At 36.6% G+C, this 27,767-nt stretch overlaps 2 protein-coding genes across 3 annotated transcripts; one reads left to right on the top strand and one right to left on the bottom strand.

The window, feature by feature from the left end:
• Positions 1–3,475: 3,475 nt before the first annotated feature.
• LOC114462287 (E3 ubiquitin-protein ligase RBBP6-like) lies at positions 3,476–16,294 on the bottom strand. Of its 2 annotated transcripts, XM_028445009.1 has the most exons (15): positions 16,168–16,294; positions 14,376–14,517; positions 14,230–14,288; positions 10,023–10,398; positions 8,590–8,689; positions 8,014–8,053; positions 7,505–7,593; positions 7,296–7,392; positions 7,070–7,203; positions 6,774–6,946; positions 6,548–6,651; positions 6,235–6,455; positions 5,688–6,008; positions 3,676–4,891; positions 3,476–3,580 (listed from the first exon to the last, which is right to left on the bottom strand). In XM_028445009.1, exons 4-14 carry the CDS (start codon positions 10,186–10,188, stop codon positions 4,279–4,281), a joined length of 2,058 nt encoding a protein of 685 aa, XP_028300810.1. In that variant the 5' UTR covers positions 10,189–10,398; positions 14,230–14,288; positions 14,376–14,517; positions 16,168–16,294; the 3' UTR covers positions 3,476–3,580; positions 3,676–4,278. The 2 variants fall into 2 exon arrangements, with proteins under 2 accessions (XP_028300810.1, XP_028300809.1); XM_028445008.1 differs by lacking the exons at positions 14,230–14,288; positions 14,376–14,517; positions 16,168–16,294 and adding an exon at positions 11,011–11,148.
• atp5f1d (ATP synthase F1 subunit delta) lies at positions 16,247–26,670 on the top strand. Its single transcript, XM_028445010.1, has 5 exons — positions 16,247–16,391; positions 17,902–18,055; positions 21,880–21,968; positions 26,234–26,364; positions 26,537–26,670. The coding sequence occupies exons 1-4, from the start codon at positions 16,278–16,280 to the stop codon at positions 26,354–26,356; spliced, it is 480 nt and encodes a 159-aa protein (XP_028300811.1). The 5' UTR covers positions 16,247–16,277; the 3' UTR covers positions 26,357–26,364; positions 26,537–26,670.
• Positions 26,671–27,767: the final 1,097 nt, after the last annotated feature.

Here is a 27,767-nt window from a genome sequence, read left to right as displayed (position 1 = left end):
CCTCAAAAATCAGTCATAATCTCGCAGGATTTCACGGGATTTGGCTGTCATATTGTTTCTAAAGGCAGCACACCAGAGCCGTATATGCTGCGACAACGGAAGTCCAAAGTGCTTGACCGTCACGTGATTCATGTAAGCCTGAATTTGTTCCCGGAAGTTAGTGGCGGGCCGTTCGATTCCATTGATTCCTAGTGACATAGCTGGGATTTTTGGTAATTTATCATCAATAACGGCATTGATTGACAATATGTATACAGTACACCGTCATATGTATGTGTATATACAATATATGTTTATGTAGTTACATAAATAAGTTGTTTTTTTTTCCTAACATAAATTTGTATTATTTAGTTTAGCTTTCCTGCTTTTTTGACAAAGTTAAAGCCAACATTCATTTGGTTAAAAGTATTGCTTTGAATTTTCTTTACCGTTCTTAAAAAAAAAAAAAAAAAAAAAAAACAGGGTGGGGGGTCATTAAAACACATCAAGTATCTCTCTCTCTCTCTCTCTCTCTCTCTCTCTCTCTCTCTCTCTATATATATATATATATATATATATATATATATATATATATATATATATATATATATATATATATATATATAAAAGTACCTAAAATTTGCAAAATATTAAGTACAATATTTAAAAAAAAAAAAAAAACAATTTTATTGCCATTTTCTGAATTCAACGTTAGTTAATTCTGTTGTGACATATTCTTCAACTGCACTCCATTGCTTAATACATTTGACATTAACATTATTAAACGGTTTAAACCCATTAGATAATTGTAGGTGCATTTCCTAATTAATACAACATGTACGAGTGCAGACATAAGCAACTGCCAGCTCGGGGGCCAAATGCGACCCTTGGTCTAATGTTATGCGGCCCCCAAAGCATATAAGTAATAAAAAACAAATAAAAGTTAGAATTTATATGGTTGAAATTAAATATTCAGTTTCCTTTGCACATTTAACTATATAAATAATCAACTTAGAATAACAAATCCACTGTCTATTTAAAAAATCTATTTGACAATCATGTTTCTTCAACATAATAAACCATAGAGGACAAAACAAAATAAATGGGAACTGATTCCCTGTGAAAACTATATTTGTATGCATTTTGTAGGTGCTTTATACTTTGACATCCTTTAACTAATATTAGCCATAAACAGGGTGTACTAACCTGGTATCTATCTATCTATAAATACAAGGATGGTCTGCGTGTGTGTGTGTGTGTGTGTGTGTGTGTGTGTGTGTGTGTGTGTGTGTGTGTGTGTGTGTGTGTGTGTGTGTGTGTGTGTGTGTGTGTGTGTGTGTGTGTGTGTGTGTGTCCTGATGACATATCACTCGTGTGCTGCGTAGATAGACAGACAGACACACCTTGTTCATATTGCGATTGCTTGTTATTTTTATTTTTTTTCATTTCTGGTTCACAATCAAGGCATGTATGTAAAACAACATTTAAATGTAATGTCAAATCAAATGTTATGTAAAATGTTTGTGTTTTATATGTTGGTCTTTCAAAAGTAATAAAGTGGTGAAATATTAAAAAAAAGAGTCTGAAGATGTTTTTTTTTTTTTTTGTTTTTACAAAAAAATAGTGAATTATCCTAATTGAACCATTACCTGTTAGAGGTATGGAACACCATTGCACTAAATATTGATAGAATAGTTAGTAATGAAATATTAACAATGCTTGTTAGGATTTTTTTGGTTTCGGACCACTTTTAGGTAATTAAACATGCTTCGGGTCAAATTGACCCGGGAACACCATTGCTGTTCCTGACAAATGAACATAACAGGAGGGTTAAATGGACTTACAGTGTTTATTGCATGTGCTGGAGCAAACACTCTTCTGTGTAGTGTGGCACTGCAGCATCATCTGCCACTTGACATCCTCACAGCAAAGTATCGAGGGAGGTGTGTGTAAAAGATGTTGGGGGATAAATGTTGCTTTGCTTTTACATCCCTGGTGATAACAATGCTAATATGACTTCTAACCCTAACCCATTGATTGTGTTCCTCTGTTGCATTCTGCCTGTGTTGCACAAATTTTGCATCTCTTCCCTGATGTCATTGCAGTTTACAGAATTTAATATGCTTTCCAATCATCACACTTGTGTTTTTTTCATGTCCTCATACATTAATACTGACAGTGACGATGACTGACCTAGGTGCTATTTCAGGTTGCTTTAATGCAGTGGTTCCCAACCTTTTTTGTCCCTTTTGTCTCTTTGCATTTCTGTCAAATCATGTGTAGCTCCTTTTCACAACACAAGTACCCCTTCAACCTTTCATAAGCCGTTTAATTTGTGTATCAGCGGGCTCTCCTAAACTCCAACACGTTACCTAACGCTTTATCTACAAATTTAAAATATTACGTGCCTTAAATGAAATAAATGAATAAAAATCAATGCAACTTTCCTGATTACTTCATTAGTAAGTAAAGATTTCCTTTTTTGTAGAATACTATAGTCTCCTATCATCAGAAGTGTGATTAAACAGCCTCTCTTGCATAAATTATGGTTCAATAAATTACAATAAAAACAGTATTTTATTGAGCATTATTAGTGTTAGTTTGTGACTAATTTGACCAAAAGAAGCCTAAAAAGAAATTAGGAACATTTTCTTATGATTTAAAAAAATTGATTGATAAATGTTTGAGTACTAGTAGCTCCTTCAATGTGCTCCTGTACCCCTCTGGGTATGTGTACCCCTGGTTGGGAACCAGAGCTTTAATTGGCAGTTGGGGTGATCTTTATTTCTATAGTTTTTTAGTAGTAGTATATAGTTTTTAATCAACATGATTCTAAACTTGTATTCTTAATCAGTAAAATTTACACCAGTGATTTAAAATCAATAAAGGTCATTCATGTTATAGAGTAAAAATTAATATTTCAAGAAAGTAATGTTTAATTTACAAAATTAAGTTTTAAGTTGTATTCAAATTAATTTTAATCAGTTTTTGTGATCTAAGAATCCTTCATGTACCTCATTATTGCAAACCCAAACACAAAAAACAATGGCAGTCTGTTTCTTAAATACAGCCCCTTCAAAATAAAAGCAAAAATAAATATACACTTATCCTGGAAGGTGAGTTAGTTTTCTATTGATTAATCTACACACACCTGTATGATCAGACCAGGGGTTCTAATGACATTTTGCTACAGATCAAGGAAGCAAGTCTAGATCTGACCACACCTGCTAAGATGTTACTCTGATCATTCCAACATTACTCCTTTATTATCCCTCCATTAGCATCTAATATTAGACTAAAATACAAGTTCCTTTCATTACACTGAGAAAACACCAAGAAAACCCAAATTGTTAGTAGCATCAGCTCAAAACATTTTTATTTGATTTAAAAAAAAAAGTGAGAGACAATGCCCTGGTCTTTATCCACCAAAATTTCAAAGGAAATTTTACAAATATGAACTTACTTCCAAGTAGTTCAATAATATATTGATAGGTTTACAGCTGAAGGACATTACACAGATAAAAAAATTACAAATAGACATGGACATGCTGCCTCTTCCTCCCAGATCTCTGTTTAACTTAATTCTCCTCAGTGGTTTTACCTGCAAGTAGAAAAAAAAGAGAAGAGTGTCATGACAACTATGTACCATAACCTTTAGTTGAGGAATGTGCCAAAAATGACAGAAAAGTGTCTTACTTCATTGTTCATAAGAGCTTCAATAGGAATCCGATTAGGATCACTCCGATTTAGCTCACGGCTACCAGGCAGAGGAGGATTTTCAGGAGGATTCTGTGGAAGTGAGGGTGATGAGGGGCTTGTGAGTGAGAGTTTGCTTCACTTTCCATCCCAGGGGCATCAACTCTCCTCAGCTTTCCCGGAGGTGGTCCGCGTGAAGTCCGACTTTCTTCTCCCATCCTCCTTCGGCTTTCAGCTGGGGATGGAGGACGGTGAACAAGGTGGAGGCCATGTTGGTTGGAGGGAGGCAGTGAATCTTTTCCTCATTTTATCATTCTAACTTTAAACCGTCCACCTTGGCTTTGGTCTTTCCTTTGGAGGATTTCTCTTTCTTTGCTTTGTCAGACTGAGCCTTTGATACAGACTTAGTGGAGGTTTTGGCAGCTGTTGCAGAGCTTTTTGAAGGTGCAGCTTTAGAGGCAGCTGTGCTATCTGAAGCCTTTGATGCTAAGGAAGACTTTTTATTTTGTGAGGGCAAATAATCCATTGGTTTATCTCTGACTGGAGTGGTGTCACCCCTGTTCATTGACGATGTGATGATTCTGGTTCATCAGCCTCTCTTTTTCAACGTCTTGGTTTGTAGGATTTTATTGTTGGACTTGGTAATAGATGAGGATGAGGATGGGGGAGGAGGAGGCGCAGCTCTCCTGTCGGTTTTGTCTCCTCTGCCCTGTCGTCTCTCCGTCTCACTCTCTCATGTACTGAATAATTTCTGGGTAAAGGTGTCATTCGATCTCTTTCCTTATCTCTACTGCTGTGACCCTTGTGATGCATTGAGGGCTGTTGATTGTCATTATTTTTGAAGTACTTGCTGTCTGCGTACTTCTTCTCCCACTGTCGATACTTGTCTCTGTCCCAGCGGTCTTGGCTTCCAGGACTCCGACCTTTCAGTTCAGATGGTGGCAGTTCTCGGGGAGGTGGCTTTCGTCCACCAGGGCTGTGGGCCCGATAGCCAACAGGAGAGCGAAACCGTGATCTAGATCTATTGGGTCCACGATAGGAGAAGGGGGACTGCGGGAACCCAGAATGCCGGTAGGCAAAAGACCTTGAACGAGAGCGAGATGTTGTCCGTGAGCTTCCATAACTGCGCCCATTGCGTCTGGAAAATGGGGAACGTGGGTAAGACCGACCGTCTTTGTGGAAGCCTTTTGTGACCTCATCAAGTCTGGAGGTAGCTCTAAAAAAAATAAAAAAGATAAGGAATGGATCAACTATTTTAAATGCCCTGAACATTTTCAATTTGCATTAGTGAATTGAGTCAGAACCAGCAGGTAAAGCATTTTAAACAGAATATACCAACTTGAGATGGCCCTACCACTTTAATAAATCACCAAAACTAGCATTTTTGACCAATCACTGTCTGAATCCTCAACTACACCACTCATCTTTCATTCCTTCTGTTGTGCAACATTGACTGAGAAATATTACAGTGAGAGAACAGAAAAGCCACTTTCTACAGGGTCAAATATTTGAGTGAGCAGGACGTTCATCAGTGGGAATTCTAGATCTTTAGCCGTGCAGTTAGAAACCACATCCACTAAAACTACTGTTAACAACTTGATTTTCACAGTACCCTAGAAATGACCCACAGGGCATCTCTTTTTTTGTGTGTAAAAGAACAAATAATCAACTTTTAGTTTTGAGACTTTGATATTTGTGCTGTTTGCACAATTTTACTGTTTCTGAGCAAGATCTGAGAGATATGTTCTGAAGAGAATGTTATTTAGCACTATTTGTTCACAACAATGCACTAAGCATAATTACACATGAATGAGCAACCATTTATGATGAGCAACAGTAGAAGAATGTCTAAAATGCAGGTAAATAATGTATTTTTTTTAAATGTCTAAATGTTTGTTTTTAATGGTTTGTTTTGCAACAATACAACAGGAACAAAGCTTTTGAAGTGAATAAAAAGGCTAAAACTTTGCCACAGTTTTTTCTGCAAAGCAACTGCAACTTGAGGTACTCACTTTTCCATCCGGTGATGTCTCGGTCTGTAGAAATCCTCCTTTGAACCGGAAGGCTGAGGGAGGGCTGGTGGAAGACGAACAAGCGGGGGCTGGGAACCAGGGGCCCCCCAAGGAGGATTAAGCACTGTGTCCCCAGAAGCATAGACGGGCTGAGGCTGGGAACTAATTATGGGTGGTGGGATGAGGCCAGGGCCTGAGGTGTATGGTGGGAGGAATGGTTGTGGTGGGGGTCCGTAGAGGGCTGGGGACGGGTACAGAGGAGGAACGGGAGCAGGAGGTTGGACTGGTTGGAGGCGACTGGAAAGATGCTCTTCTCTGTTCCTGTACATGAATGCAAAAAAAAATAAATCATCCACTCACTGTTTAACTTTGCTCACATCTACATACTATTATGTTGGCTTTTCAAAGTCAAATGTTCTTTATGCCAAAGCCAAAATTTGCTAGTGTCAAACATCTTTTAAACATTGGTAATGTTTCTAAAAGTAGAGAATAAGTGATTTCTGACTAAATGCTTTACAAACATTACAGTTAATGTACAGTGACTGACCTGCAGCTTTGAGCTGGAGAACTGGTAGTTAAGGTGATGGGTGGTGTGGATGCAGCTGGTTTGGCTGTAGAAGTCTGTGGGATGTTGACCTTCAGTGGATCCTGTTGTCTTGAATGTAGCCTTGATAGCTGTGGTGGTGGTGGTGGAGGCAGAGCTGGGTGGTGCACCTGTGCACTCATATGCATTGCGTATGTAGTCCCATTCTTATAGTCGTTCACAACCTGCATAGATCATCACAGATGCATTTTATTATATTGAACACTGCAAAGTCAAGTAAATAACGATATGGGTAGTGTGTGCATCTCAGGTTTACCTGTCGGAGGTAATTATTGGCAGTGAGGCTATCAGGTGAAACATCAGACTGTTTACATGTGAAACAGACGTGATCCTCTGAGTCCAACAGGGCAGTTCGGATACCTTGAAACAAAACACTCAAAATCAACTTATGCATTAACACTATCACATGTTCACACATTATCTAGCTCAAAGGTCAACTATGGAATTATTATGCAGTTCGTGAGAGGCAACTTTTTACTCACATTCATCACAATAAGTGTTTCCACAGCAGGGTATCACTGCAGCATCTATCATTAGTTCAGTGCAGATTGGACACAATAAATTGTCTGGGATTGGATCAATCTCCTCTTCAGACGATGATTGCTCATTTGGGACAAACGGGGGGTGCTCCTTTTTGCCTTTGGCATATGCTTCACTGTAAAGACATACGTTTCATTATTTTAGCAACAAACATTTACGTAAGTGAAATAAACATGGCAGTGCTGCTTTAATGTGCCATTATATTCATTATTTCTGATGGCTTCTGTTAAAAACCTACGCATCGATAGCAGGTATTACATATTCCCCAGTCACGGTCAACATGGCTCCTTTGGTGCCTGGCTCTGTTTTCACCATAAAACTCAGTGGGATGCCCTTGCTGGTTCTCACTCGCGTAAGCTCCTTGTCCTGTGTCTGGGAATCATGAGGAAAATAAATAAATCACTTCTTTCCCCTATAAAACATAAAAGTTTTTCAAAAAGCACTAAACAAATTATGACAGTTACCTGCTGGAAAGTGCAATTGTGGATGTAATGACCAGGCTTTCCACAGCGATGGCAGGTATAGTCAGCAGGTGGCGGTCCGGTGGCCTTATTGGAATAACTGGACAGATTTGGGTTAAATTATTATCAGCATATGTTATTATGAAGTTCATTTCTGTGAGCTCACAATATGGTCATAAGGCCTGCTAATGAAAAATAAGTAAATTACTAACTTGATAGGGTTGTATTCATGATATGACTGAAACAACATGGCTTTTATTTTGTCCTCTTCTGATGCATTAGCATCAACCAGGTTGGCAGTCTACAAGAAAGGAAATATCCAAAAATCACAGAGAGACCAGAATAAGCCCCGAAATTCAAAGACACTTCACAGTTGTGATGCAGAAAGATGTGAACACGTTAAACAGTAACTTGGTTAATTGGGCGAGAGACTTAACAGATTTTAAACCTTTCATAATATGAACAAAGGAGGTATGTGTTTTTATTTTAATCCCATGTCATTCAACCAAAAATGTCTTGAACCATTAAGAAAGTGAACAAACCTAGAATAACATTTAGTCAACAACACACACAACCTGGACACTAAGCAAACATAAAATATCAAACGTGATGTGTGTGAACAGGATGTTCTGTAAAATTGCCCAGGAAGCAAGAAAGAGGATGAGATAATAGAATGGGTGAGGTGTGACAAAATGAGTGTTTTGGAGATTGTTTTACATACGGCTCTGAATGATTCCATCACTGTTGTCTCAGTACGAGCTCTGCAGAAACAAAAGAACACATCGATGCAATCAGACAACTTCATGGTTCTACACTAATTACTGATAGCATTTTCTTAAAGTTGTGGTCATTTCTGAAACTTTGAAATGTGATTTGTGGGAACTTTATCAGTATTTTGTATGAAAGATTTCTGTTTTTTTGAAAAACGTGTGCACTAGACAAAGAACAACCTAATAATACTTTTCAGAACATGGAAATGCAACCGATGTGAAGTAGAACAGCTGATTCAGTTCTTCTTTCTTACATTTTCATTTATCTGACACAGTATGAATGACTTTACCTTCTGAAATGGAAATAGCAACTGTATAAGACACAAACTAAGCCTTTAAAAGTCTACAAAACTGAAAAGTGTTAACTGACACGTAATTGACAAACTAAAACAAAACTGGGGACATTTTAAAAAGACAGTGTCAGAGGTTATAAACCTCTGTCATGTTTGGGAGCAGCATTTTTTTTAAATCTTAAAAAAATGCAAATGGTTTAATTTAATCTTTTGATGTACAAATAGTATACGTACACAATGAGCGTCCTGCCAGCTGGTTTCACTTTACTGATCGGCAAACGACGGACGATAACAGATGAGAACCTTGGGATATGAACTTCATCATCCAAGTATTCTGGAAAAAGGAAAACATTACAAAATATATTAAGAAAGTAGTGTTTTCTTTGTGAGTAAACAGAAACCCATATTAAATAATGGGAGTCCCCTGTGTCACTTTCAATCAATAAACAGCTAAATAATAGCTGGGTCTTTTTAACCGCTCTGTGATGTTTATTTGTAAAGACGTCATTTTCTAAACAAAGCTAATGTCATTTTACCAGTTTAGGAAGCTTATAGAAATAATTACACTGCATGTTTACACAGTAAGAAATGTTGAAAACACAGATGATGCTACAATCAGAAGAGATTTAACAATACTTGACCTCTTTAGATGGAGAATTAAACTATTATGTAACAAAAAGTATTTTTAATTAGATTCCTGTGATTTATATTTAGGGGTGAGGGGGACAATCATATGATCAATGATTTGTGGAGTAAAGAAACATTTTTTTGAGAAACGACAACCCAAATGTAGCAATATTTATCAAAGGCCGGGTAGAATTTTGTAATAGTCCAATAGCTAGTGAGGTGACCTTCCGTATCGAGTCATCCAGGCGGTGATATGCGATGTGTACATCGAGGCTCGTATCGATACCATATGCCGTGATGTGCAAAGACTCGCCGCCAGTCAGACTCCATCCTACTCCTTTTTTGAATGTGTAAATGTTTTACTGAAAATTGAAATCTTACTTTGTGTTTTTGACTCGTTTTGGAAACTAACTTGTTTTGTGACATTCCTTTTATTTTGTGTTGTTGTTGTTTACACATGTTCAAAAATAAATCAATCAAGTGTCTGTTGTTGTCAGGGCGTTGGGGGTGACAAAAAGTTTCACAATCACTTTCACTGCCCATACTCCACCTTTAAAAAAATATTTCTATTTTCCATAATGCCAGCATTTTTCATTGAAACAATACTGCTCATAAACAGATAGAATAATACATGCATTGCATACTTTTTTTTATTTTTCTGACATTTTATTTCACAGAATTATTTTTATTTTTTATTTTTTTGCAAAATACCACACACTTCAAAATTGATGTCAACTGATATATTTGCCTGTTCGACATTGTGTGTCCCATCACTACCAATAGCAGACGTGTACCATATGGTAAAACAATCAATGTGTAGTCAGATTATATTTCAAAATCCTTACAGATTCAAAAACAAACGTAATTTCAGTTTAGAGCCTACATACTAATGTGTAAAGATGAAATTGTTAATCCATTGCTTTAATTTTTTATATTAATTTCAAGATATTTCTGAAATTAAATCTGACGCACATTCCAAATTTTTTAAAAAAAAAACAAAAAAACAAAAACATTGCATAGCAAGGGTTAGAGTTACGTACCTTCCAGAGTCTGTGCATTGGTGATCTGTAGGTCGCAGTGTCTGGACTTCAGACGTTCTTTGGCCATGATCTTCTTCTTAAGCTCAGTGAGAGTGATGTGCAACCCTGTGAAAGGGACAATGTTGTGTTCCAGTTTGGAAGAAAACTTATAGTGAACACACGACATCTTTACACATCAACCTGTAGATAAAAACAGTCTCAACACTGAACACAAGGGCCAAATCTGAAAACTTTAATTAGGAAAAAAAAATACAAATCCTTATGTGTTTGCTGAATGCAAAGCGGGCAATGGAGTCCTTGAATTAATTCAGATAAAAATATCCGTGGAGACGGGCCAGACCACTATTGGGTGGTACCGCGTACTCCTTCAGTCCGTCTGCAAACAAACACAGAACACACCAGTGTCAGAACATCCAGGAAAGTGCGTAAAGCTCGATGAGGTACGAGCTGTACACAGTAAATGGTCCGTAGTGTAGTGTCCGTGACGGAGAGCCCAGACCGCCGTCCTGCCGAACCGCTAGTCTGGCAGTGAACAGCGGCCCTGGCCTTCCGTGACACTTAGTCCCACAGACAGCGACTGTAGTTCGGATAATGAACCACAAAAACGTCAATAGAGCTGTGTCTACAGAGTCCGTGACCACCATTAGACCCCGAAAACTGGCAAACTAAAGTAAAAGTTAGTACGCTACACCTGGAGGTTAGCTGCAGACCTAACAATGCTAAGCTAACGGCGTTAGCCAGGTAACCGTTAAATGAAGACGTTTGACCGAATGTGAGCAAAGCTTTACAAATGACAGAAATCACTGACGATTACCCTCAGGAGAAAGTGTGCTAGTCAAATGATTCATTTGCATTATCGTTCACTTATTAATATCACTAAATTAGTCGTTAAAATTTACAATATTACAAAACAACCAGTATTTGCTAACTTTATTCAATAATTTCACGGAGTTAGTCGTTAAAGTTTACAATATTACAAGAAACTCACCTTCATCAAGAAATTAGGACACCTGTTGGTCTATATTTGCAGCTTATTAGAAGTAACAGTCGTTCCTGAGAGAGATCCAAACAGCAACTGACAGGTTGCTAGATTCATACGCTGCTTACGCCTCAACGTGCGTTGTCATGACTCCGACTGGAGCAACGCGTCAACGTATTCGATGACGTCATCTGACCAAAACAAAGATGGCGGTGCCGGAGAGAAACTAAAGCGAGTGGCTCCTCCGACACAAACACACTCACACACAGACACCTCAAGGTATTTTATTTTTTATTGAATGCGACCTCAATGAAAGAAACTATTTTTAATGACAATAAATTGTTTTATTTATTTATTTATTTTTAATTGAATGGTCGCTTGCCTAACAAAATGGATTGTTCTTCTTTCTAAAAGCTTGGATTACTATAAGCCACTTTTCTCATTTTAGGTGACTGAGCGAGAGGCAGTAAAGTACACTAATATAATGCACCAAAAGCCGCCATATAGCATCTTTTTTGCAAAATTTTGTCAGGACATCACTGAACAATTTTTGGCAATTAATGGGGAGATAATCAAATCGAACTGGAAAAATGAATCGTTAGATTAATCGATGCATTGAAAAAATAATCGCGAGATTAATTGTTTAAAAAATACTTGTTTCTCCCAGCCCTAGCCATGACTACCAGTAAACATTGAGCTGTTTCGAAAAGCTTCACATTTTGACTAAATGGGTATCATATAGCACACTTAAGCACATTAATTAGATATGCAGGTCTGAAAAATATATTTTATCTGTGGAAGTCATTGGGCAGCTGAAACAACTGTGGTCAAGCCAGCCGTGGTTCGCGTTTGCCTGGTCAAATCAGCCGCACGTTGTTTTCTTGTGCGTGAATATACCAACACTTACGGTAATCACAATGAGACCGGCCTAAAGAGCTGCTGGAAGAGAAAAAAACATTTAAGTATATTTCACCATTTGACATAAAATAAATAAACTTTTTTCCCATAAGTAGTTCATGATTCATATTTTGATTAACGTAGCACTTCATAGACTACTTGCATGAATAATATTGTGTACTTTTACTGTGTACTTTTTGAGTAATCCTCTGTCAAAATTCTGTACAGATCACAAATTTAAGGATATTTCACTTAACTTTAACATGGAATAAAAAGACAATTTTCCATAAGTAGTCCATGATTCATATTTTGATTAACTTAGCACTTCATAGACTACTTGCATGAATAATATTGAGTACTTTTACTGTGTACTTTTTGAGTAATCCTCTGTCAAAATCATATACAGATCACAAAATCTGGATTTTTCACCCAACTTTGACATAGAATAAAAAGATAATTTTCCATAAGTAGTCCATGATTCATATTTTGAGTAACTTAGCACTTCATAGACTACTTGCATGAATAATGTTGAGTACTTTTACTGTGTACTTTTTGAGTAATCCTCTGTCAAAATCATATACAGAACACAAATTTAAGGATTATTCACCCAACTTTGATGTGGAATAAAAAGATAATTTTCCATAAGTAGTCCATTATTCATATTTCACTGAACTTAGTACGTCCTAGACTACATGCATGCATAATATTGAGTACTTTTACTGTGTACTTTTTGAGTAATCCTCTGTCAAAATCCTGTACAGATCACAAATTTAAGGATATTTCACTTAACTTTAACATGGAATAAAAAGATAATTTTCCATAAGTAGTCCATGATTCATATTTTGAGTAACTTAGCACTCTGAACTGGTGGGTCGGGACCCAAATTGGGTTGTGGACCTGTATACTGGGTGGGTTATGGACAGCCAGTCAAAAAATAAATAAATACTTAATGTCTCTCTTGTTGGACTTGTCTTTTATTTTGAAAGAAACTTTTGTTTTGACAGGCATGCTGTGAAATGCATGTTGTACAGGAGTATATATAGATTTATTTTTTAAAAAACAAGATTATATATGAGTTTTGAACAGCTATTTTTGAGAAAACTAAATTTGGATGGTTGAATTCTACAAAAAAAAAATGGAGTCGTGATTTAATAACTGTGGCAAAATGTGGGTCCCAGGGTGAGACCAGTTGAGAACCCGACCAGCTGAATATGGACCACTGGCCTTGAATTTGAAATGAGTGCTTTACAGCATTCGCACAAGAGAAAAGGTATTGAATGAAAATGTATTTTAACAAAGTAAAATAAAATAATGTTTTTATAAGGGCAGTATGGGTTTAAAACATTGGCTAGAAGTGGGATTGTCTGCAGGTTCCATGCTGGCCCCAAGCTAACTCTCCCATGTGAGTATAAGGTACGCTTACACTAGGTTAGTGATGGGCCCCCGGTTGGGCTAAAGTGATCTGACCCATATTTTTCCTATGTGGGTCAAATCTCAATTTAACTTAAAGGAATTTACACACCAAACATTGCCTTTCAATATCCGAGTAGATCTAACCCAGAAGCCAAGCTTTATTTAATTGAAAAGATGGCCACATTCTCTGCTTTCAATGTTTTATTAATGAACAAATTTTTTATTTTTTTTTGTCAAACATTTGAAATTTTTTTCAAAATAAAAGTGAATTATGGGTTAAGGTTTTGTTTATTTTGAAAAGGTTTTAGAGGAAGTTTTATCTCCTGACATGCTTTGACTGTCAACTGTCAGTCTTCCTCAGAGGTGATTGCTTTGATGTATTCCCATGAGTTCTCTCATAAGGAAAGCATCAAAGCATCTTCTGATCGCTTTCATGTGTCCTGAGTTCTTGCTGGCCTTGGCCAACTTGAGAGTTCCCCCAGCCTGGCCACGCCCCCTGTCACCTGATGGTTTTTGGAGAAGAAAGTCCCTGTTGATGTTAAAGCTCCGCTTCCTTGATCCAGCATTTGTTTTCTTCTGTCACAATTATTTTTGCATTGTCCCAATACATTACGTGATTTTCTGTCCTGCAGTGGTCTGATATTGCAGACTTGAGAATTTCCCGTCCTTGTGAGAAACAGAAAATCACATCATGGATTGGGACAATGAAAAAATACAGAAGGAAATAAACACTGGATCAGGGAGGCCATCGGGAAGCAAAGCTTTAACATCAACAGGGATGAGGGAACATTGTGTAACAGGGGGCGTGGCCAGCCTGACAGAACTCTCAGATTGCCCACGCCCAGAAATAACTCATGAGGACACATGAAAACCATCAGAATATGCTTTACTCATAGGGATATACATGAAAGCAATCACCTCTGAGGAAGACTGGCAGTTGACAGTCGAAACGTGTCAGGAGATGAAATTTCTTGAAACTTGTTTGAAAAAATTAAATGTTAACATACAACGATTATTAAAAGTAAATTGTCCAGAAAAGAAACATATAGAAACACTGCTCTCACTGCACAGGAGTGTTTTGTGGCATTGATGTCCTGGATGTCCTTCGTTCTCCTCCATCTCTGGCCCAAATGAACCACTGTGACAGTGCCCTCTCTGCTTTCTGCTGAGTCATCTGTGCCGTCAAACAATTCTTCTTAAAAGCCTCTGTAAAACAAATTTGGTTAACAATTTGTGCCAACATTAAAAATATGCTCTCTTTACACAACATTTACAAATAAACTATGGTAAACTAGAGGGCCATATTTGCTGTCCGCAGTCTTCGGAGTTCACATACATGGACAGTGATTACGGTTACTTAAGGAGAATGCAGGCTGCTTCGGGGGCAGCTAAAGGGCTGCAGGGGTCCACAGGTAAAGACTGGAGCATCTGATCAAATTTCCTGTATTAAATAGATGGTGTGGCTGATATGTGTTTCTCGGTCATGCAGATTAAAAAGAGTTTACTACTTGTTTGAATATGTATTTCTGTTAATGTTGATTTAATTTAGAACAGCAACTTTAAGTTATGGATGACCTTAAGTTTTAAATCCCTGGCAAAATGACTTAAATTAACAAAAACACTATTCTGGAAGAAAATAGAGATTTTAATTGTGTGGAGACAGATTAATTTAACCGCCAATGTGCTGGTTAAATATGCACGCTTTATGTGTGGCAAGAAATGAGCAATTAGCATGTGTTGACCATATGATCATGTGTTATCAAATTCAAGTTACTTTTTGTAGACTTTCAAATACATTAACAAAAGAAAAAAGTATTTTTTTTATATAGCATTGTGTTCATGTAAACTGAGATATGTAAGAATTTGAAGATGCATGATCCTGTTTTATTTATTGATGTTGACTATTTTTAAGTTTCCATTTACATGATCATTAACATGTAACCTGTTGTTATGCTTTGCTGTTATTTAAAAAAAAAATATTGTTACGTCTTTTTTTTTAAATTATATAAAATAAATGACCTGTCATTGCTTGATGCAGAAAAACTAAACATTGTCACTAAAACCTGAAAACATTTTGCAAATATGTCTCAAGTCATTGTCAATCTTTACTTCATACAAAACTACGGTACGCCAGTTAGGTCAACTATTCATTAGCATGCATGTCTATGCTGTACACCCCCCCACCCCCGCTCAAAAAAGGAAAAAAAAGGTGCGACCAAATTCTGTGCTGGTGCGACCAACTGAGAAAGTTAGTCGCACCAGTGCCACCACTGGAAAAGTTAGTGTAGAGCCCTGATATATCAATATAAGCATATGTGGCATTTTACATCAGCAAATTTAACCCAGAATTGTCTGGTCAGACTTTATTTGATACATTTATCAACATTTATATCGTATATCACCATTTTGAGAAAATAGATTGAGATATGAGTTTTGGTCCATATTGCCCAGCCCTAGTAGGAATGTTCACAACATTTCAATGTTAATAAAGGTCGACCTACCGGATTCTAATCACATAATAGTATTTAGTAAGTGGTTGACAAGTGGGTATTTTAGATTTCTTGTTCACCTGTCTTAAAATATCAGGGATACTGGAGCTTGGTTGGGCAGGCGGTAAACAGCTGATAGTTGGCGACAGAAAATTTCCCTTATTTTCAAATCCAAAACTTGACAGGTATGTTTATATAACAATATGATATGTACATTATAGACACATATTGAATGTTTAAACATTTCATTTTTAGTCAGTAATATGTAACTGTATTCTGTACAAGGTTGAATAAATCCAAAATGTATTTAGGATGCAAAAAACTACAAATATACGACTATAGACTTTAACAGACTACAGTTCCCTACTTCCTCTGCAGCACCGCAAAGCCTTATGGGAAGCGTCCCATCGTCCTTGTCCCTCTGACACACCGACCGCCTGCTTCAGCACAGCTCCTTCACTGTACCAGGACTAAAACATGATGGCAGCGAGGTTTCTCCGTCGGGCTTTCCCGGTGCTGAGGCACTCTCGCTCCTACGCTGAGGCTGCCTCTGGTTCTCAGATGTCCTTCACTTTTGCCTCACCGACGCAGGTAGTTTGTCTCAATTCACGGACGAGGCTTCACGGGCCCAGCTAGCTAGCTAACAAGCTAACGTCATCTATCGTGAACAATTGAGAATAAAATGGCTCTAAACCAATTTGACTTGTTGCCCTGTCTAGAGTGTTTCCATGCTGTTCATACCTAAAATGCGTGGTATGCATGCGAGTTGGTTTCCATGAGTAGAGCTAGCATAATGGTGTTGTTGCAGACTAGCTTAGCATGCTAGCATAGCTGTCATTCACTGGTTTCAATCAGCACATTGGCGTAATACATACTTATAATTAAACATCAAACCTTTTATTTTATCATGCACCTCTAAATGCATCAGCTGAAGTTGTAATACTACTGTAATAAAATGTTATTTTGTGTTTGTAGCAGGTGTGTGCTAAGAGCCAAACTATAACCTTGACACTGGGACGTGTTTGTTTCCTTCTCAGTAATGCGTTTATAATAGAAACACCTTTTTAAATCTCAGATCTAAACTGTGTGTGTGAGAGACCCTACGTAAAGTGTAGCATGAATAATTGAATAATGTTGCTGAAAGTCAATCATAAATCATAAAATCCCTTGGTTCTATTAAAAATAATAGTCTACGTACATTATGGGAATTGCATTATTTTGGTCCCACTGATTAAATATCAAGTTTTAACAATAAAGAAAGAAAATAATTAGCTTTTGTTTGGCCCTGTGTAACACCGTAACCATAAATATGTTTTTGGTCACATATCCTGATACGACTTTGTTCAATGTTCTAAAATGTAAGGAAAAAAAGCATTTTTCAATCCCTGCAGCATAATTCACATACTTAATTTTAACGTGTAGCCCAATATTGTATTTTTGTCTTTTACACATTGGTTAATTTAGTTAATCGCAACTATTTTATTGTGCAGGTTTTAAGTGGAGCCCAGAGTTCACATGACACATGGTGAAGCAGCTTTTAGTTGTTATGCTGCAGAGCTGATGTTAGCATTTTATTTATTTATTTGTTGGTTTATTTAACAGGGACATTGTACACTAATATCAAAACAGAAAATTTACCAGATTTAGTCAGAATGCTGTTTTTCCATTTGTAGTCCCTGGACAGAATGTTCAATTGTCAATATACAATACAAATTACAGGAAATGTACAATAAAATATACATTGAAAAATGCAACTACATAATAACATATCACACTGCCATTTACATATTAAAAAAACAGTATTTGATAAGAGACAATCATCTGATATTAAATCATACAAGTTCATAAAAAAAAATTAAAAAGTCACATTCATCTATTGTGAACATTTTTAAATCCAAGATAAATGCATTCTTTTACTGCCTATGACTGAAAGTGAGATTATTGATTTAATGTTTTTACTGTTGATTTTAATGTATTCATTTCTAAACTGTTGAATGTTTTTTTATTGCACTTTTTAATCACATTGAATGACCTTGTGTATAAAATGCGCTATAATAATAAATGTGCCTTGCCTTAATGAATGTGTTTTTTTCCATTCTAGGTGTTTTTTAAAGAGGCCAGTGTGAAGCAGGTTGATGTGCCCACGCTCACTGGTGCATTCGGTATCCTTCCTTCACACGTACCCACCCTGCAGGTTCTAAGGCCTGGTGTTGTCACAGTCTTTAATGATGACGGCTCTGCTGATAAGTACTTTGGTAAGTTTAAATTTTTTAAAATTATTTTTCAAACGCACAGTGCCTGCTTGAGACAAAATTAAAATCAGTGCTTTATTAATTATCCACTATGTAGATGGAAATGGTCTGCATTTTTAGCCTGGTTTAGTTTTGCTGTTTTATTTTAGTTTAGTGACTCAAGTAGATAAAAGGACTGTATACTTTTATTGTGTTGAGTAAATTTGACATATTTTTGTTGTTTTGTGCTGACAGTAGCTTGATTAAATATAAATGCTTCACCTCCCCATATGTATATTTTTAATTTTTTTTCTAAAGCTCAGAATATAACATTTTTTGAATTACTCAAAAAGGTTCCGAGAGAGGTTTAAATCACAGCAGTTAAAGAAATTATACCGTTGATATTCAAATTAGTTGTGCATCTTCACTGGTCTCACGAGTCTATTTGATGATACTTATCAGGCCAACAGTTGGATTCCATTACGATTCCTTGATTCATCATGATGCAGAACAATTCAATACATAATTCCTACATTACGTCTCATGGTTACCTTTTTATTAGTGAATACAAGCAGTTAAATTAAGTATGATCTCTATTCTTTTTTTGTAAAAGTATTTCAAAAATCAATCAGAAAATGTCCTTGTTATATTGTAATTGAAAATATATAAACATTCTATGTCAAGCCTCCTTTATCTGTGTGGAATTATTCTATTCTTAAATCAAACTTACACTTCTGTAACCAGGCTGTTGTTTCTAGTGTTTGTCCTGCTGAAAGGACACTGAATGAGTCTGAGCTCTGCAGATAACTAGGAGTTTTTACAAGAGTAAATTCTAACATTACATCAAGCCTCTCAGTACTTTATACATTCACATTGTAGTTTTTTCATAAACAAAGATATTTGAATCTTAACAAACATTTAATGCCCTAACAACAAGTTAAATGAACACAAAATAAACAGTATTGGCCTTGCCTGGCTACCAGGGTTGGGGTTAATTACATTTTGTAGTTACTATTACGTTTTAGAGATGTCCCGATGCAACTTTTTAACTTCCGATACAATGCCGATATGCAGCCTTGCCTATTGGCCGATACCTATATTGAACCGATACGATATCAGCACGAATCATCCATACTTTAATACTTATTTTGTAGTGTGAAATGTTAGAAAAGGCTTGATCTAGTAATGTTACTCAAACAGAGAACAATATTCAACAATTCAAGTTCACTTCAGTTATTTTTTACTGTCAATATATGGTGGGAACAACTGAGGGTGGAGAAAAACTTATTGGAGTGCTTATATCGGAGATTTTAGATGCAGTCCGATAAGATCCGATATTCGTTTTCTGGCTGATATTGGACCGATATTTGATGTCGGATCGGGGCACCCCTATTTTCAATTACAATTCAATGAGAAGAACAGTGACCAGCATTTTTTCCAATTACAATTATTATTTTTATATCATCAGAAAGTCAATTACAATTATGTTCTCAATTACTAAAGGTCATTTACAATTACTGAGCCTGAAATAAATAACCTAATAAAAGTTAACCTTCCCCTTGTGTTAGCTTTCTGTTAGCATTTCTTATGATATTGGGTACTAAATCTGCTGTAAAATACACTAAAACAAATACCTATCATCTAATTACTTTCCTATCTATTGGTTACCTTGTTAGGCTTCCTAATCAATGAAAAAAAAAAGTTTTTATATTTTTGGTGTGGGCATTTGAGCCTTTTTTGTGTCGGTATACTCCTTGATTTTAGTTTTTTTTTTTTTTTTTTTTTTTTTTTTTTTTTTTAAAATGGTAAAATGTGGGAATGCTTGATATGAAACACATTTTAATAATTAAGTACACATGTGTAGAACTGTACATAAAACTAACATGGTTCCCCAGTTATTAATTCTAATTGACATTTTTTATAGAATTTTCATGCTAGTTACAATTACGAAGTCAATTATCTAAATTGAATTATGATTACAACAGCAACAGATTTTTACACAATTATAATTGACCCCACCAACCCTGCTGGCTACTGTGCATATTATTGGAGTGAAAATCTTTAATCCTTCAACATAGCAGTATAACCTACAATAATACACTAATTAACATTCCCATAGAGCACATTTTCACTGAAAAAAAGAAATTACATTGTTACACACTGCCATCATAAAATAAAGTGCAACATGTTTCTTTTCACTAAAACTACTGTGTAGAAGTCTCAATGTAACTATGACAACATAATTATGGCATTGTAACAACTGTAAGTGAGAACATTAAGGAAAAATCACCCTGAGTTACTGACAATGCACAAAAATAAGAAAAAATAATTTATCCTATTGTATCAGTTTAAACACTGATCTGAACAGATTATATGAAAATAAAATGCCTGTGCATACATAAATATTGCAGTCATTACACACTGCCGTCATACAATCAAGTGCATCAAGTAACCATTTCAACACATTGAAAGCACTGTAACCACTACTGAAATATTGCACAAATACACAAAAATATTGATTAAATATCTCCCCAAAAAATAAATGCACCTAAATAAAAATAAAAAATCGATTTCGAATTGCGATATATCGTGAAATCGATTTTTTTTTTTTCTTCACACCCCTAGTGAACATGTGAAACAGTCGTTCTGTTAGAGGCGCTCGTTCACAGGACGTGTGGTAAACTCCATTAGTCTTTGCTAACGTAAAGTATCATCCCCGTTCAGTACGAGTCAGACGTGACAGAAGTCTGTGATTAACACACATGTGCAGCTCGGCTCATCAAAGCTCTAAACTGGGCTTTAGCTCCATCACAGAGGGAGGAGTTTACCTTAACTGTGAAGCAGCTACATGATGAAGCTAGGGCTGGGCAAAAAAAATCGATTTAATCAACCTATCAAATTTGTAGACAAAAACAATTTGTATTTTGCAAATTTAAGTTTAAAAAAAAAAAAGATATATATATATTTTCTTCCCGCCACAGTTTTTTCGGACTTTCTTGCACCGTTGTTGTGGGGTTACCGTTGCGCGATGTGAGCCCGCCCCCTCTTTGTTTACATGTGTTTACCCTTTGAGTAGGCTATATGTGTGCCACAGGCATGTTTTATCCACACTATGCTGAGATGCTAAGGGAAGAGTTTATTATTGTAATTGTTATGTTATAAAATATGTAGTTATCTGATTTCTTAATCTGAAAATTTAAGCTGTGATGGTGCTGTTGCACTAATGCTTAAACCTGAGTTAAAGCTTGAAATAGTTGAATGATAGAGCTTGTTTTATGCATTTTAACTCTTGAGGACAATCATAGCAATAAAGTTGCACTTTTGACAATATAGCTGATGTCTGCAGTCATTTTTAAGTGCATTGAAACTCAATTTTTAAATTTTTTAGGTAAAATCACCCACCCCTAGATGACGCTCATACTGAGGCTGTAGCATCTATAACAGGAAGTGAAGTTCAGGGTTCTCCTGTTTAGTTCATAAAAAACAAAATGTTTCTGTCCAGATATTTCTTCATTTTTGGCTCCCTCATCATACTGTGCTGGAGTCATTCTCCCACATTTCTGTTTTTTTTTTAACTTGACAAATTTATTGTCCTGCCACATATTCTGTGATTGATTATGTTTCGTCCCTGCATCGATGCAGAGTTGTCCACGTTCCACATCGCAATGCACCATAAATTTCAACATCTCTAATTCAAATGTTAAAGTCAGGAATTCTAAGTCACTGAACAGTGTGTTCATGTGTCAAAACAAATGTAGAGCTCTACTGGTGCAGTACACTCTTAATTCTTTGGTTTCAATCCAAATTAAACTACATTTGTGTCTGTTTTTGTGAATGTCTGTACAAAGTGAGCAGTGGGTCCGTAACAGTCAACGCTGATTCTTCAGTGCAGCTGCTGGCTGAGGAGGCTGTTCCCCTGGATCAGCTGGACTCTGCTGTAAGTATCATATCTGACTCATCCCAAGCACTACAACCATTCTTAAATTGTTCTGAAAAATCAGATCAGCTGTTTTCTATCTCAGTCTTTTGGGAAAGGGGCCATAGGTCGCTGATAAGGAGTTACAACCATTGAGGAGGTAAATTCAATTGAGTTTGAAGGAAGGTAAGGTTTGTATGTAGAGACGAGGGAGGTGACGAGGAAAGACATTTTAATTCAACTCCAAACTAATTAGTAGATGAACCAGGAACTAAGTGCATGTTAAATAGTCGAGGGATGATGATGAACAAGAGGAAGGGTTCAGATTCAGAAACCCTTCATTATTCTGTACACTTGAGCTCAGTAGAATCAATGTAAACATAACCAATAGTCAAAGGTGAAGTAAGAGCAAGTGTAATAGGAATAGTTGTCTAAGTGAAAGCAGTACAGGACACATTAAATAAACCTTTAATGTTTTAAAGAAATGACAGGATGGCCACACACACTCAGATGAATGTGAACAGTCGTAGAGAACAGTTATGGGGCCTCAAGGCCGATAAAATGGATTGATTGAGCAATCCATATCCTTTTGTCTGATTTTAAAAAAAAAAAAAAAAAAAAAAAAAAAAAAAAAAAAAAAAAATGTAATCAGCAAACTTCTAAAAATCAATAATATAACCCACCAAGCATATTAGCAGTTGTGCTTTTGTCACATTGCTCCAATGTAAACTTTGATAATATTAAATAAAATAAATAACGGTGGTGTACTGTGTCCTGTTCAAGGGAAATATTTCACGGTGATGCAAAAAGGCCCATTGTTCCTATGACCTGCAGGGCTCCAGCCACTCCTGTCTGTTGTAGAACCCCATAGCTTTGCATTGAACTGTTTGTTCCACAAACAAGCACATGTAAAAGCCTCCTTTTTAAGAAACATCTCCTTGCCGTGGTGTTGCCTTCATAAAGAAGAAACGCAGTCAGGAGTTCACTCTCACTGAGCCTCAATGACTGTAGGAAAGAAAGCCCATCAATAAAATAAATTTGTTGAACCCACCTCTTCTTTTTCATCCATATTCTACACCTGTTGTTCTTGGTCAGGTATACTGTATATGGTAGTACATGCTGTAATTAGAAGAACATACATATTCTACTCACAGAACATTTGAACCCAAGTATTGCTCGGTGTGTTTAAACCATCACTTCATCAAACGATAGAAGCTTAAAAAACATTAAAAGTTCCTGTAGTTGCTCAGGATGTATTGATCATATTACAGGTGACCCAGCCCTATTTCAGCTCTAATGCCTCTTTGTGTAATAGTTGCATTGATTTACTTATACCTAAGGGGTGTAAACATTTTCATTGTTTCACATTAGGGTTTTTTTTAATAAGGAATGAATATTAGGATCCGTACGTTTGGCATTTAAAGAGCCTCATCTGTCCATGAACCAAAGCTGGTCATAAAACAAAATAGCAGTATTGTCTGAAAAATTAAACGCGATAACGTTACCGGTAATAATGTTTCTTCAACAATACAGAAAAAGCATTGTGCATTAGTTTGTGATGAAGTAATGTTATTCCCACAGTCCCAAATTTGGCCTATTTTTGGAAGTTGTTTTACTTTATTTCTTAGGATTTTGTACCATTTGTTCTCTCTTTGCTTTGGTTGATTTTTTTTCATTATTATTATCATAGTTTTTTTCATTCTGGTGAGATACACTGCTGTTGTGTTCATGTTTGACATAGAATTAAATCAAATCAAACATGCTTTGAAACAGTGTCACACATTTTCACAGTATATTCACCTTAAATGGGCAAGTGTAGCAGACATCAAATATGTAATTAATAACGGTTAACTTGAAGAACCTCATCAGGCACAATGTGGTGAAATGTAATAGCCAGTAATGACATTTAATTAGAGAAAGCTGATGAAACAGTAACTAAATGGTGATGAATAAACTGAAAGTGGTAACCTCTGAGACACGTCTGGGATCATTTGAAACATAAAAATGGAGGCTGTAGGAATAAAACCATCCTGTCATTTGACCAGTTCAATCAATAAAGGGAAGTTTATAGTCCCGTCTCATCTTGTTAATGAAAATAAATGATACATTTTGGTTTTTGTAATAAAAATATTTTTAGCTCATTATCGTCTCGTGTTGGTCATTAAAAGTGTTTCTATTGACTGACATTAATACAGTGTAACACATGACTTATTCCCTGGTCACCAGTTTTTGACAGAGTAGTCCATTATCAAAGCCTGTAAGTACATTTCTTTCCTGTAGTTTTTGATGCATTGTGAGATCCTGCTGATGGTGATCCATGTGATCTGAGCCGCAGTCAAACTGTTGAAATGTCACTCCTGCTAATGGTAGTTTGTGTTAATACTCACTTTGGTGAGGAGGAGGAGTCTCTCTTTAACCCTGGGCATTGCCAATGTGTCTATCAACTTGACTTCCAAGCAGTAAATGAGTTAGTTTCTTTTTCCACGCCTTAGTAACAATGCACGCTGCTCTTGCCGTTAATAAGGAGGGAAAGGTCACTCACTGTTGAGTTAGAGCAGATGTGTCAAATCCCTACTGGGAGACCTTTAACTTCCAGCTATGTTTGGCATTTCTTATTTCTTTAACTGACTCTGACAAATGGAGCTTTCAAACCAAAGAGGCAGTTGGCATTTTTTTCTGTTCTATATTTTGTTATGACTATGATTTCTTTTTTCTAGATACATTTTTACAATCATGTGTACAATGTGTATATGTTGACATTGTCAGGACCTGGCCTTAAATCAATGACGAATACAGAGAGAGGCAGTGCAAATTTACATGCAAGTATGTATTTATTTTTATACAAAACACCACAAGGCAAAAATAAGAACAGTTCAGCCACAGTATGGCTGTGTCCGAATAGTCCCTCCTATCTCCTTTCCTATCCACTTTTCCTTAACCTCCTGGTTGACGTCACTGTAGGGCTGCACGATTATGGCCAAAATAATAAAGATTATTTTGATTAATATTGTAATCACGATCACAATTATTTATTATGTTAGGGAAAATCAATTTATTTTGCACTACTTTGTATATATATATATGTATATGTATATGAACAGTTTACAGTGCAAAATAAAGCTTTAAATTAAAAAAAATACCCAATAATTTAAATTATACCAAGGGTTATCTGAATAAATACACTATTACAAAGTGCTTTCACAAAATGGAACACATTGGAAACAATAACAGTTCCCATCAATCCACCAAATTACTCAAAGCTGCAGCAGAGCCCGCATTTTTAATATAAATATTGCAGATGATCAGGTTCATTTAATCGTGGTAACCAAAATCGTGATCACGATTAAAATTTGATTAATTTTGCAGCCCTCCATCACGGGGTTAAGAAAATGTGTTAGACTTTCTAAAGGAGTTAGGGAAAGGCCGTCACGTTGTTTTGACAATCAGACGCACTTCCACTAAGTGACGTAATAGTCAAACGTTGGTGAAAAAGCTACACATTTTCTAAAATGGATTACTAAAAGTGCATTTATAACACTTTGACTTGTGCCTCTAACCACTGATATAATCTCAAAGGAAAGAGGCTACCGGGCTACGAGGAACAAAAGTGAAACTAAAACAACGTCACATTGAGAATGTTTGCTCAACATCAATCCAAAATAACTATGATTTTATTAAAATTGTTACATTTATGCAAGATAGAGGCCTACATAACGTAAGCATACAAATGTACAACCACACAAAGCCTAGGTGAATGAAATGTGTTAAATAAAACATAATCTGAGTAAAAATGTCTCTGATCCCTTTTTCTTGAACAGAGTGTCTGTTTTCAGTCTGTGTGACTTTCCGTGAACGCTCAGATGAGCGTGTCCCTTTAAATGTTGTTGTGGGTCAGCATGCTCTGGTCTCCTTTGGTGAAGGATGCGTCAGTGTTTCCTAGACTAAAGGAGGTTATAAAGGAAGCATTGAGCCTCCTTTCCTTAGCTTTTAGAGAATTGGAACACTCCTTATGTCCTCCACTTAAACACTTCTGTGGGTTGAGGAAAATTGGATAGGAAGGAGTATTTAGATGCACCCTATTTATCCTCATCCATGTACCAGGCCCAGGTGCTCACAATGTCTAATGCTGGAACAGCTGATCACTTTGGAGAGACAAGACAGGCATCAGCAGCACACACCAAGTGGCCAGCAGGGGCCGTAACAACACCAAAATGTCACTATCGTAGTACTGTAGACTGTAAAGTCCTTTTTTATTTTTTTGACCACTCTGATTTGTGTGTGTTTAGGCAGCCAAAGCTAACCTGGAGAAGGCCCAGTCTGCACTGGCTGCTTCATCTGACGAGGCAGCAAGAGCAGAAGCTCAGATCAGCTTAGAGGCCAACGAGGCCATCATCAAGGCACTGGAGTGAAACCTGTGGTAGGAGCTGCATCTGCTCTGCCAACCCACAATTACATCCATTATCTGCCAGTCTGTCCAGCTTGAGTTAATGCACTGTGATGAATAGTCAACATGGAATTGCATTTATTGATTTATTTTTTCAAAAAATGTGTGTCACCCACCTGTGAAACTGAAGCAGTTTTTCTTATAGGGCTTCTGTTGCTTTGATGGGAATCAACGCTGCACCTGTGTTTCCAGCTCAGTCACGTCAGCCTCCAGAAGATTCCAAGCTTTCTTTGTACAGTGGATGAGTTAGAATAAATTTATTTGGAATTACAAAGTCAATGAGTTTGATGCCTACTTTACCGTACCTTTGTACTGTTTTTAATTTTTTTTGCCCATGGGCTCCTAATTTATTTACTTAATTTATTGTGCATAATAGTGACCACTTGGTGGCAGCAGATATACACTTTTACTGATGCATCTATCTTTAGTCTACACATATCCAAACACAAATATGGAACTTCAGTGCATTTACATCACATTAAAATCACGTAAACTGCACAAACTTTGTAACAAAACCATAATTTGCAAACCATCATGTGTCACTTACGAAATAACAGCCACTGGTGAAAGAAAACTGTAGTTTCCTAACGTTTGTACCATTTGTCCTTTTGGGTGTGCACATTTTTAGTGTAGGAATGCTTCACCCATGTAGTCATACCATCATAGAACCACCTATATTCAGAATCTTCTAGTTTGGTTGCATGAGAGCTTGATTGTCACTCCTCTAGTCTTCAACTTCTTTGTTTTGAGTGTCAAACTCTGGAGGCTTGAACACAGGTTTAAATACTGTTGGGAGTTCCAGTGTTTGCAGAGAAACTACCTGTTTGTGTCAGTTTGCACGGTGAGACTGCCTCAGAGTGCTCCCTTCATTAATGTCTGCTTAAACGTGCTTCATCAGGATTTGAAGACTCTTAAAAGAGACAGTCCTAAAATAATTGTCAACACCTCTTTAACATCTTGCGATCTGTTCTCAAATCCTCCTTTCATCAAAACCTTCTCATCCCTCTTTCAGACACACTGGCACTCATCATTTAGCCTCAGGGCCCACAGACATGTGAGTAACACTTCAGACAAACATGATCAAACGGTCACGTCAAAAACCAACGCTGCTTTAATCTGGGTTCATCGCGTTCAGTGGGAGGTTTGACACCGACAATGCAGACGATATTCCCGTTTCATGAATTTTAACTCCCCTCACATTGAAAAAGTCACTCCGGTACATCATGAAAAACAGAAACCACTTTATTTTGTTGAAATTCGCCTCGTCTCACATGTTATTCGTGTGCTGAAAGCTATTCACTGTGATACTCAGAAGCCATGAAGTGCAGTGTGCTGATAAGGGCTGAAGAGTAGCCAGTGAGAGTCCTCGCTGGAGA

This window comes from Gouania willdenowi, chromosome 4 (genome assembly GCF_900634775.1).
Source record: "Gouania willdenowi chromosome 4, fGouWil2.1, whole genome shotgun sequence".
Lineage (NCBI taxonomy): Eukaryota > Metazoa > Chordata > Actinopteri > Blenniiformes > Gobiesocidae > Gouania > Gouania willdenowi.
The sequence above is the reverse complement of the archived record's forward strand: the minus strand, read 5'-3'. Positions and strand labels throughout refer to the sequence as shown.